Here is a 12,339-nt window from a genome sequence, read left to right on the forward strand (position 1 = left end):
ACTAGGCTATCCGCTTATGTCCCTGTAGTTCCGGGACTAGAATAGGGCTACGGTATCCCCTGCCTGTCGTACTCGTAGGAGGCGACTAAAAGGGGGCTTCCGGGGTTGCGGACGGCAAGAGTGGGAGCTCGAACCGTCCAGCAAGCGACCCCGGGAAGGACGGCGGTATGTGTGGTCGCATACCGTTGTAAACACTACATGGTGCGGGAGGAGTGAAAACTGCTCCCCCAGGGTAGAGCCCGTTGGGCATCGCGCTTGGAGGGCTCCGGTTGTGTTCCGTCGGAGATCCCGGAGTTCTCCAACAAGCGTTGAGGACGGCCACCGGGGGGGTTTTAGTGCGGTAAGAATCCCACATAACCCGGCATCGCTCCCACGTCGTCGGGTACCTTTTGAAGATTTCCCCCTCGAAAACAAAAAAAAAAAGTGTGTGTGTGTCAGCTACGACGCACGATTGGAGTTTACTCCTTACGAACGATAATTATGATATATATCGAATAGAAAATAGTTAATGACGTTTTAATGTTTTATATATTGCTAATTATTTTTATTGTAATAATTACTTTCATATGGGATTTGAACTTTTTGTATTTTAAATTAATAAAAGCACTCTTGATTCATATTTTGGTTAAAAACGCTACTTCCTTTTTGAGAGGATATGATGATTGTAATAAAAAGGAGGGATTGTAATGGATACGTTGCCGCCCAGCGACATGTATACATGTCCGAAACGAAATGTACCGTAACCGTCCACGGACATGTATACATGTCCGAGTTTAGCACCTTCGTATTTGGCTTATTTTAAATTATCTGTTTTATTTGTGGCTAAAAATACTATACTATTTTAATATGTAGTCTGTGAGCCTATTTTACCGATACAACGCATTCCTTCACGTCACTAGTACAAAAAAATAAAATTATGACATTTCTATTCAGTGACTTCACTGGTGTTGCGCGTAAAGTGTGGATATATATGTTTGTCTCTTTCTACGTAACGCCTCAACTTTTCGTGTTACACTTGATTTTACTCCTCATAAAATTTCCGTACCGGGCCTTATAACTCAAATCGTTTCTTAAGGAGTAAACTCCAATAAACTCCAAAAACAGGCTATCCGCTTAATGATTAAGCCCTTAATAATGTTTCAGGTGACGAGTGTCCACTAACTAATAGAAGTAAGGGCATTTGTGTCCTAATGCGCGATTGTCCAAGTGCTATAAATAAATTGAAGACATTTGACGAGTACCCTAAGGTATGTGTAATAAGGACCCCTCTGTGGTTCGGCTCTGGCGGCACCGCTTATTTCTGTTATAACAGCAGTGTTAAGCGCTGCTGTGTTCTGGTTTGAAGGGTGTGGCAAGGGAGACACACATTTCCGAGGCGTTCCAGCGAGGCGTCAACGTAGTCAACGTTGCCTGGACATTTGCGATACAGGCGAGGAGTCGCCAATACATCACCGGCCATAAAGGAGAGCTCTTTTTGCATTTTTTGATGAGACCCATATCATAGCGCTAAGGGAATACCTCAGGAGGAATTTCATTCCACATCTTGCACGTCTGTGGCAAGAAGGTAGAGGACCGCCACGAGTCCAGTTGCTGTGGATGGAACTTCATCTTTCGGCGAGTGGTGCGATGGAGGAAGGATTAAGTACCTTTTATCCTGAAAAGTACTGTTCCCGAGGAATAGTTAATTTTTTTATCTAACCTAACCTAAGCTAGTAAACTATAATTTTAAGGAGTTTTCATTTTTAACTTTGTTAAAATTCCTCTCGTTTTCAGACATGCTCTTTCGTGAGAGACGAACCTGTGGTGTGTTGCCGTAAAAAGGACATTACCACCACAACACCAATGTAAGGACCAATTTTTATGGGTTCCGTACCAAAAGGGTAAAAACGGAACCCTATCACTAAGCTTCCGCTGCCTGTCCGTCTGTCACAGGGCCTACCTCTTGAACCGTAATAGATAAACACTTTTTTACAGAGTACCTATATATAAATGTAGCCGCTATCAAATACTAAAAATAAAAAGTAATTGCGAAAGTGCGAATTGTAGCGCACTTTGCGAATAATTTATTAATTTTATTTACATAACACGCAATTTTATGTTTTCGATGTCATGGACGGTTAGTGTATACAGTAATGTTACTCGGCCGCCATCTTGTCTTAGGTATATGGTATATGGACCGCATGCTCGTCTGCTACTCTTATATTATAAAAAAAATCGCGACAAACTAGTTTTGATATATATATATATATATATATATTTTTGATGTGAAACATCCATAGCCGCACGTAAAACCGATTTCTGGCGTGGTGACGCATGCCGTGGCGACGCTATACGATGGTATATATATACAGTCTATATGCAGTAGTGTGTACGGTGAGGCGACGCGTCGCCATGCGCAATCGAATTCAATAAATAGTCATCGTTATCTGGAAAAAAATCGTAATATTTTATTTTATCATTATGACATATTTAGTTCCTATCACAATATGTCCTTTTCTGCATATTACTTTTACAAAATAATGTCGATGTTTCACATCTGCCAGGCGTCCCGTGACGGCTCACATTTTTTTGTATTTATTTCAGGACAACTGTAAATGAGTGTCCACCGGTATCGCCGACGAAGACAGAAGTAAAAACTGGAAGAAAAGCTCGGGACAGTAAGTAACGTGTGATAAAAACCACCCATTGATACGGCACGGAAACGGCAACACATAGCTTTACCTTTTTTATTTATTTAGGGTTCCGTTTTTTTTTTTATTATAATATAAGAGTAGCAGACGAGCATGCAGTCCACCTGATGGTAAGTGGCTACTGCCGCCCATGGACATCTGTAATCAACCCCAGATAGGATTAGATATTCCTACTTGAGGTCGCCCACAGATGCGCCGCTACCCCTGAGGACTAAGCTGGAACGCCTCCAACAAGTCTGTCTCCCTTACCACACTTCAAACCGGAACACAGCAGCGCCTAACACTGCTGTTATTAGATAGAAATAAGTGTGGCGGTGATGCCGCCGGAGTCGAACCGCAAAGGGTTCTACCACCTTTAGCAATACGACATACGATACGACAACGACACGACACGACACGGAAACGGCAACACATAGCTTCACCTTATTTAGGGTTCCGTGCCCAAGCGGTAAAAGCGGAACCCTATTACTAAGCCTCCGCTGTCTGTCTGTCTGTCACAGGGCTCTATCTCTAGAACTGCAGTACTTTTTTAAGTAACCTAAGCTTTTTCTTTCTTTTCTTTTTTTTATATTTTTTATGGTAGTTTTTATATTTTTGTATTTCTTTTTGTATATATGTACATACATTTTGTTAATAAGTTTCTATTAGTGTATAATTTCATTATTCTTTCTAGTTTAATTATTTTTTTTTATTCGAGATTTTATATCGAAAATTGTAATGTATATAAACTAATTATTATTTAATAAATAATTTATTTAGCTTTTCTCAAGTTAAACAATTTCAATTTTAAATAATTCAAGTTAGTTCATCTTAAGTTATCATATCTGTCGGGCGTCCCACGCACATTTTATTTTTATTTTTACTACACTTATTAGCTTGACCTGTATGCATCTAGGTATGTATGTATGTAACGGAATCTTTGAACTCGATTTTTACCCACTTTGAACGTTCAGTTTAATTCAAAATTTTGAACAATTATCAAGAACCGATGACAATACACGATTTTAATAATATTGTCCCATTGTTGTTATCAAGATCATTAGGATTTACGATTTTCGAGGCGCTATTCGGGATAGCTGGCGCCACGGCTATGTGGTGTGGACTAAATCATAACTAATTAGCCAAGTGATGCTACAAAGTTTACCATTGAATCGCTAGATGGCGTTAATTATCGGGATAAAGTTCATCGCATAACTAGATTGCAACAATAAATTATTACCTACATTTTAGTTTGATTAACTATAAAGTGTAGTTTTTAGTTTTTTTTACTATTTATATTTCTTAACCACTAGGCTATCAAGCTGGGCAGTGATAGCCTAGTGGTTAAGAAACGCGGCCCCTCGATCGAGGGGTCCGAGGTTCAAATCCCAGGCACGCACCTCTGATTTCTCAAAGTTATGTGCGTATTAGAAATTAATTATCACTTGCTAAACGGTGAAGGAAAACATCGTGAGGAAACCTGCATACCCGAGGGATTAATAAAAAAAAATCTCGAAGGTATGTGAAGTCTACCAATACGCACTTGGCCAGCGCGGTGGACTATGGCCTAATCCTTCTCATTCTGAGAGGAGACCCTTGCCCAGCAGTGGGACAGTAATGGGTTGTTGATGATGATGATGATGATATATTTAATATGTCGTAGTGCGTGAAACGAAACGTGAAGTCGTCGATTGACTTGGGTGTATTCGGAGTCGAGATGGACCAAACCATAGACATATTATCCTACTAGTATAATATATCTATGGACCAAACGGTGATTGTCATGGTAGATGGATGTCTTTTTTTATAATATAGGAGTAGCGGACGAGCATACAGTCCACCTGATGGTAAGTGGCTACTGCCGCCCATTAACATCTGTAATCAACCCCAGATAGGATAAGATATTCCTACCTGACGTCGGCCACAGATGCGCCGGTGCCCCTGAGGACTAAGCTGGAACGCCTCGGAAAAGTATGTGTTCCTTACCACACCCTTCAAAACGGAACACAGCAGCGCCTAACACTGATGTTATTAAGCAGAAATAGGTGTGGCGGTGGTGCCGCCGGAGTTGAACCACAAAGGGTTCTACCACCTTCAATCTGGTTCAATGTCATCTGGTTTTGGGTTTTTGGAAAACGAGTTTGCTGCTGATGATGGACTGATGGACTTTGTTGGGTTTGCGGACGTAAAGCAAGATGCATGTGCTGTCAACCTCCTTCCGACTTCACCACGTTTTGACAATCTGTTTTGATCCGACCTACCAGCGTATATTTGATTATTGATCTTTCATCTGCTATAACCAAATACATCGAGTGTACCGCGACTTTTATTTCTGTGAAATATGACATCTACGATGAGCGAAAACCGAATAGCGATAAACGGTGGTAGAACCCTTTGCGGTTCGACTCCGGCGGCACCACCGCCACACCTATTTCTACCCAATAACAGCAGTGTTAGGCGCTGCTGTGTTCCGTTTTGAAGGGTGTGGTAAGGGAGACAGACTTTTCGGAGGCGTTCCAGCTTAGTCCTCAGGGGTAGCGGCGCATCTGTGGCCGACCTCAGGTAGTAGGCGCCAGTAGCCACTTACCATCAGGTGCACTGCCTACTCGTCTGCTACTCCTATATTATAAAAAAAAGTCCACACACCCTTTGTTAAGTATACCATTATTTTCCAGAGTGTATTGAATACCAGGAGCAGTTTGTGTACTCCTGTTCCAAGGAAACTGGCTACACAAGAGTCGATAATTGTTGGAGTGACAACCACATCAACATTGTTGAAGGGAAAGACACTTTTAAAGGCGAATTTCCTCATATGGTAATTGATTTTTTTTATATAATACTAGCTGTGCCCCGCTTTCACTCGCGTTATTTCTTTTTAACTAGTTCTAAAATATGAGTAGCCTAAGTTACTCCTTATAACATCAACTACATGCCAATAAAAGTCCCGTCAAAATCGATTCAGCCATTTCAGAGATTAGCCAGAACAAACAGACAGACAGACAAAAAATTTAAAAAATGTTAATTTTGCCGTATATACCGTATCTATATTCATATGCATATAGTAAAAAGCGGTTATTTCAATGTTAAAAACAGACGCTCCAATTTTATTTATATGTACCTATAGATAGGAGCAAGCAAGGATTTATATGTACCTATAGATAGGAACAAGCGAGCATGCAATCCTGATGGTAAGTGGCTATTGCCGCCCATGGACATCTGTAATCAACCCCAGATAGGATTAGTTATTCCTACCTGAGGTTGGTCACAGATGCGCCGCTACCTCGGAGGACTAATCTGGAACGCCTCGTAAAAGTATGTCTCTTACCACACTTCAAACCAGAACACAGCAGCGCTACACTGCTGTTATAACAGAAATAGGTTGGGCGTGGTTCCTTCAAAGTGGTTTGATGTAGACCAATCATAATAATTCGGTATTTTCAGGCTTTATTAGCATATACACCTACTCCCAACGAAATATCTTTTGATTGTGGTGGCACTATTATAAGTGACAAGTACATACTGACGGCGGCACACTGCAGTTCGACAGCTAATTTGTAAGTCGGATTCTTCTTTACTCATTCGATTCTTCTTACTGGTGGTCATAGATCAGTAAAGATTACTCACGCCTTACAAGAAAATGTAACCAGTTTTGACAATTGAAATTGTCACTGTCATCTGTTTTCGTGTTTGAAAAATATTAGAAAAAAAGTAGTTTTAAATCATTTACGACTGAAACGATTCTTCGATTTTGTGTTTTTGCACCGCTTAACTGCACATTTCGGCATTGTTCCGTGTAAATTACACCATGACAGCCATTAAATAGCTGACGCATTTGTCAGCCGTTTAAGCCATTTAATGGCTTCCTTCAATTACAAGGCGGTGAGATATCTATACTTATCTAGACTGGTGGTATAATTTAACTGTAGGCAGTAAATTTCTAAACGACAACGAAAAAAATATTCCTTTTATTTGGAAAATAATTTGAGTCTCGCTTCTTCGAAGCGGACCGCCAAATCAGGTCCCGGGCAAAATTGGTAGTCCTGATGGTAAGTGGCTACTGCCGTATGGACATCAGTAGGACTACCATGAGTTTACAAAAGTATTACTCGCTAGCGACTGCGTAAAATAAATGTATGAAAAATTGTACAGCGCCTCTGGTGGTTACTCGTAGAACTAAAATCCGTAGTGACGTAACTCGATACGTAAAAAACCTATCGAAATCAAATCGCTAGCGAATGTCATTATGATCTATTGCCATACAAATTCGGTCCCATGAGTCATTAATTTGACAGACGTTGTCAAGAAATACCGTAACGATAGTAGTTATGTTATTCACTAGCAAAATGACAATAGTTTTCTATTTACCATTTCTATAGTGGCGTTTCTATGCCAACTCATGGTAATGCTACTGTAATCAACCCTGATAAGATTAGACTTATACCTGAGGTCGGCCACAAGTGTTTCTACTGGGGAATAAGCTGAAGCGCGACGGATAAGTAATGTTACCAACCAACAAGTAGCTTGCCTAAGGACACTACACATCAGTTTGATTATTGATGTGAAACATCTATAGCCGCACGTAAAACGGATTTCTGGCGTGGCGACGCATGCCGTGGCGCCACGCTATACGATGGTATATATACAGTATATATGCAGTAGTGTGTACGGTGTGGCGACGCGTCGCCATGCGCAATCGACTGTGCGATCGTAATATTTTATTTTATCATTATGACATATTTAGTTCCTATCACAATATGTTCTTTTCTGCATATTAGTTTTACAAAATAATGTCGATGTTTCACACCTGCCAGGCGTCCCGTGACGGCTCACATTTTTTTTTTTATTGTATAAGAATTATTTACGTCATAGTCATGTTTATAAGTTATTGCGTAAATTACATATTTAGTTTTATATTATTAATTATTTATGTCTTTAAAATTGTTATTTAATTAATTTATGTTATTTTATAAATGCCTTATCATTTTTCAATTTATGGAATGTTTTACCGGAAATATGTGTTAATAAACGTTTGTTCAATTATAAGTATAAAAAGGTAGTGCAAAATTATAAAATCATATTTAAGTAGAAGCTCTGCATTGACATGATGTATTCTAATATTCGGTCTGTAAGAGGAAACTGCCCGAGAATATAGTTAAATTATTTCACGACTACTTTTATTTAAGTCTATCCCAGCTGCAGTTACAGTACTTATGTCTCCCTTACCACAGCACAACCGGTACACAGCAGCGCTTAACACTGCTGTTATAACAGAAACAGGTGTGACGATGGTGCCGCCCAAGTCTCATACCATGAATATCATCCGACCGCCCGTGTAACATCATGAAAACTTTTTTTTTTTTTTTTTTTATAATATAAGAGTAGCAGACGAGCATGCAGTCCACCTGATGGTAAGTGGCTACTGCCGCCCATGGACATCTGTAATCAACCCCAGATAGGATTAGATATTCCTACCCGAGGTCGGCCACAGATGCGCCGCTACCCCTGAGGACTAAGCTGGACCGCCTCGGAGAAGTCTGTCTCCCTTACCACACCCTTCAAACCGGAACACAGCAGCGCTTAACACTGCTGTTATTAGGTAGAAATAGGTGTGGCGGTGGTGCCGCCGGAGTCGAACCACAAAGGGTTCTACCACCTTCAAAACCTTTGTTTTATTTCAGGGGAAAAGTTAAATATGCACTGATAGGTGCGCTGAACAAAACTAATTACACGGCAAACCAACTACACAAAATCAAAAATATCATCCCACATCCCCGCTACAGATCTCCAAAAAAATACGACGATATAGCGCTCTTAGAGCTGGAGACACCGTGAGTATCAAACTGTCCTACTGCTGCGCGCGGTTTGAAATTAAAGCCTTTGCCACACCAAGTGCGAATTGGTAGACTTTTACCACGCTTTTATTAGCTTGACCTGTATGTATGTATGTAACGGAATCTTTGAACACGATTTTATCCACTTTGAACTGTCAAATTTATTCGAAATTTTGAACACTTATCAAGAACCGATGACAATACACGATTTCAATAATTTTATCCCATTTTCCTCATCAGGATCGTCAGGGTTAACGATTTGGCTTGTACGATTTCAGCGGGGTTTTTAGTTTTTTAAACTATATTTATACTATTGAAGAGCATGCAGTCCACCTGATGGTAAGCTACTGTCGTATGGACATCTGTAATCAACCCCAGGTGACGTAAGTCCTACCTGAGGTCGGCCACAAGCGTTGCTACTGAGGTCTAAGTTGGAACGCCTTGGACAAGTTATCATCATCATCAACAACAACCATTACTGCCCCACTGCTGGGCACGGGTCCTCTCAGCATGAGAAGCATTAGGCCATAGTCCACCGCGCTGGACAAGTGCCTATGGTAGAATTCACATACCTTTGAATACTTTTTTTAAGATTTCTCAGCTATGCAGGATTTCTCGCGATGTCTTCTTCACAGCTTGATCAGGTGCTAATTAATTTCTAATACGCACATAACTTTATAAAAATAGAGGTGCGTTATTGTCATTTGATCCTTAAACTTCTCGATCAAGAGGCCGAGTGTCTTAAACACTAGCCTATCACTGCTCTCTGGTATACTGTTGTAAAGTGTGACTTTAATAAGCACAGAATAACTATATAAATGACTTAAACTGTCATTAACTAAGAATGATGTGATCTTTACTTGAATCAGTATGACGTGGTCGTAACAATACTCTTCCAGACTCAAGTTAGACCCATACACAGTGCCGGCTTGTCTGGATATTTCCGGATTAGACGATGTGGAAGCCATCGCCACCGGCTGGGGACAGACCACATATAGAGGGAATACCTCTGACGTCCTCCTTAAGGTAAGCGATTTAAATTTTTAATATAATATAGGAGTAGCAGACGAGCAAGCACTCCACCTGACGGTAAGGCTACTGCCGTAAGGACGTAATCAACCGCAGATAAAATTTTATAAATCCAGGGGGCATTCGACCACCTGAGATCTGCCCGGGCAAAGAGTGTATTCTCGAGACCCGAATTTTCTGCCCTGAATTTAATATTTTTGTCCCATTCATCAGGATCGTCAGGATTGACGATTTTCCTTGTGCGATTTTAGCGTGGTTTTTAGTCTTTTAACTATAATTATTATAAGTTACCTTGTAATAAATGAGGCGTATTTTTAGAACACAACATTTTACTCCGCAGTCGGGAAAGAGGAGGAATGTTTTTTCAAGTGTCACAATTTTCACGCCCTACAGCCAGAAACCGCTGGACGGTTTAACATGACACGTGAGGAGTCGGTGGATTCGTCTTCGTGGCGACGTAAGCTACATTTCAAAGCCGTCCACTTTTTTGTTTTTATAATATTTTTTTAATTTGCAGGTGAAAATTGAGAAGATTGAAGAGGAAAAATGTTCCAACATTTATTTGACAAATCGCAATTATGCTAATGGCATCGACTCGAGGACTCAGCTTTGCTTTGGAAGTAGAGATTCATCCAAGGACACATGTGGTGTGAGTTCTGTGCTTATGACGCGGTATTGAACAATTTGATGGTGCACCCTTTGTGGTTCGACTCCGACGGCGCCACCGCCACACCTATTATTGCCTAATAACAGCTGTGTTAAGCGCTGCTGTGATCTGGTTTGGAGTGTGGTAAGAGAGACATACTTTTCCGAAGCGTTCCAGCTTAGTCCTCAGGGATAGCAACGCACGTGGCTGACAACAGGAATATCTAATCCAATTTGGCGTTGATTACAGGTGTCCATAGGCGGTAGTAGCCACTTACAATCAGGTGGACTGCATTCTCATCTGCAGCTCCTATATTATAAAAAGTCTCCACAACCTTCAAAGTACTTCAACCTAATCTGTAGTTTTCCTCCCCAGGGCGACAGCGGCGGACCACTTCAGGTGAAAGACAAGAAGATAAAGTGTATGTACACAGTCATAGGAGTGACGTCATTCGGTCAACATTGTGGCGTCGCGGGCGAGCCTGCAATATACACCAAGGTGTCGCCCTACGTCGAATGGATCGAAAGTGTCGTGTGGCCAGCTTAAGAAAGAAAATAGTTTATTCAATATTGCAACACTCAGTACAATTGCAATTAACAAAATAAACAAACTGCACGTTTATAAAGCAAATTAATAATTTTTTATTATTTATTAAGACCGAAACATATTATTAAAAAACCAAAATGGAAAAAGTAGTACAATTAAATACATGAAAACCAAAGCACTAAAGGCTGAAATATGTGTAGCCGACTTCAGGGGGTTTACCACCATCTTTTAAAAACATCACAGTTCAGGAAAGTTTTATTTCAATATTGCATCAATATTATTTTGATTAGTACCACGTCATCCTTTAAAAAGTTTTGTTTTATTCCTGCCGAATGATGTAAAAGAAAGTAATTTGTCTATTCCTTATCCAAGAGGAAACTGACATCGAAATAAGTGTCATTTCTTTCATACCACTGTCTTGATTGTTCCGTCATACGCAGTTGAACAAACTTAAACCGTTATTCACTTTTCGTTTATGCATTTTATAAAACCAACTGAATTTATCAATTTTGCTTAAAAAAATAAATTTCTTGCAAAAAAAGAATGAATAATTTTGACCGAAGACAAAAGCCGTCGATTTTGTCTTATTTGGCGCCAAAAAAAGGATTTTAGTCTCCTTCGGGCGGTGGGATTTAATACGCCTCGTGCCGCCACAATGTCGGGTATAGGACGAGGTTTAAAACAACTCGTAACGCAGTAATGGAAAGTACAGAAAAATCTGTGCCGCTGGGAACGTGTTAAAAAATTCTTGCAAAAAAAGAATGAATAATTTTGACCGACATCATACACAACTGCTTATTGTAATATTATAAAACAATCTTACTTTAACGAGTTCGAGGTACGAAATTTCAATGTGATTAAATAGGTAGGTGAAGGTGGTAGAACCCTTTGTGGTTCGACTCCGGCGGCACCACCGCCACACCTATTTCTGTTATAACAGCAGTGTTAGGCGCTGCTGTGTTCCGGTTTGAAGGGTGTGGTAAATGAGACATACTTTTCCGAGGCGTTCCAGCTTAGTCCTCAGGAGTAGCGGCGCATGTGGCTGACCTCAGGTAGGTATCTAATCCTATTTGGGGTTGATTACAGATGTCCATGGGCGGCAGTAGCCACTTACCATCAGGTGGACTGCATTCGTCTGCTACTCCTATATTTAAAAAATAATGTAGTAATCTAATCTTATCTGGGTTTGATTACAGATGTCCATCCAGCAAAAGCCACTTACCATCAAGTGCTGCTAAAATATATAGCCAGTGTAATCATATTTTTATTTCTCTGTATAGGTTTTATAATAAAAATACTGTTTTAAATCTCTATTATTTATTAAACCTTACCTAAATATATCATGGAAAATACTCAACACAATAAAATTCCAAATGAGCGAGTTTGCAGAAAAGCTTCCAAATTAAAGAATAAACTTAAAAGTGATAAAATGACACATTTGTGAAAATTATACAAAATATTATAGAAAAAGTTTAGTAAGTAATTGTCAAGTGTCGATCTTTGGTGATACATCTATCCAAGATTAATTATTAATAACCGTCTGTATTCAACTTGGTTGTTTCGCCTTTTGACAGTACATTTGTCAATTGCAAGTCAATTTTGTAATAAAAATTCAGCA

At 39.9% G+C, this 12,339-nt stretch overlaps 1 protein-coding gene across 1 annotated transcript; it reads left to right on the forward strand.

The window, feature by feature from the left end:
- Positions 1-1,154: 1,154 nt before the first annotated feature.
- LOC140752821 (serine protease snk-like) lies at positions 1,155-10,797 on the forward strand. Its single transcript, XM_073087174.1, has 9 exons — positions 1,155-1,247; positions 1,774-1,844; positions 2,584-2,657; positions 5,345-5,484; positions 6,111-6,223; positions 8,348-8,497; positions 9,400-9,526; positions 10,047-10,178; positions 10,551-10,797. Exons 1-9 carry the CDS (start codon positions 1,191-1,193, stop codon positions 10,719-10,721), a joined length of 1,035 nt encoding a protein of 344 aa, XP_072943275.1. The 5' UTR covers positions 1,155-1,190; the 3' UTR covers positions 10,722-10,797.
- The last annotated feature ends 1,542 nt before the right edge of the window (positions 10,798-12,339 follow it).

The sequence above is a fragment of the Epargyreus clarus genome, unplaced genomic scaffold, assembly GCF_041222505.1.
Source record: "Epargyreus clarus isolate Ecla_fem2 unplaced genomic scaffold, WU_Ecla_fem_2.2 ptg000025l, whole genome shotgun sequence".
Taxonomy (NCBI): Eukaryota; Metazoa; Arthropoda; class Insecta; order Lepidoptera; family Hesperiidae; genus Epargyreus; species Epargyreus clarus.

What these genes read in the sequence shown, in the direction of transcription:
- LOC140752821 (XM_073087174.1), top strand. Translation starts at nt 1,191, where the DNA reads ATGCGCGATTGTCCAAGTGCTATAAATAAATTGAAGACATTTGACGAG. An exon ending in CTCTTAGAGCTGGAGACACC is followed by an intron (nt 8,498 to 9,399) that starts GTGAGTATCAAA and finishes ATACTCTTCCAG; the next exon opens with ACTCAAGTTAGACCCATACA. An exon ending in CATCCAAGGACACATGTGGT is followed by an intron (nt 10,179 to 10,550) that starts GTGAGTTCTGTG and finishes TTTCCTCCCCAG; the next exon opens with GGCGACAGCGGCGGACCACT.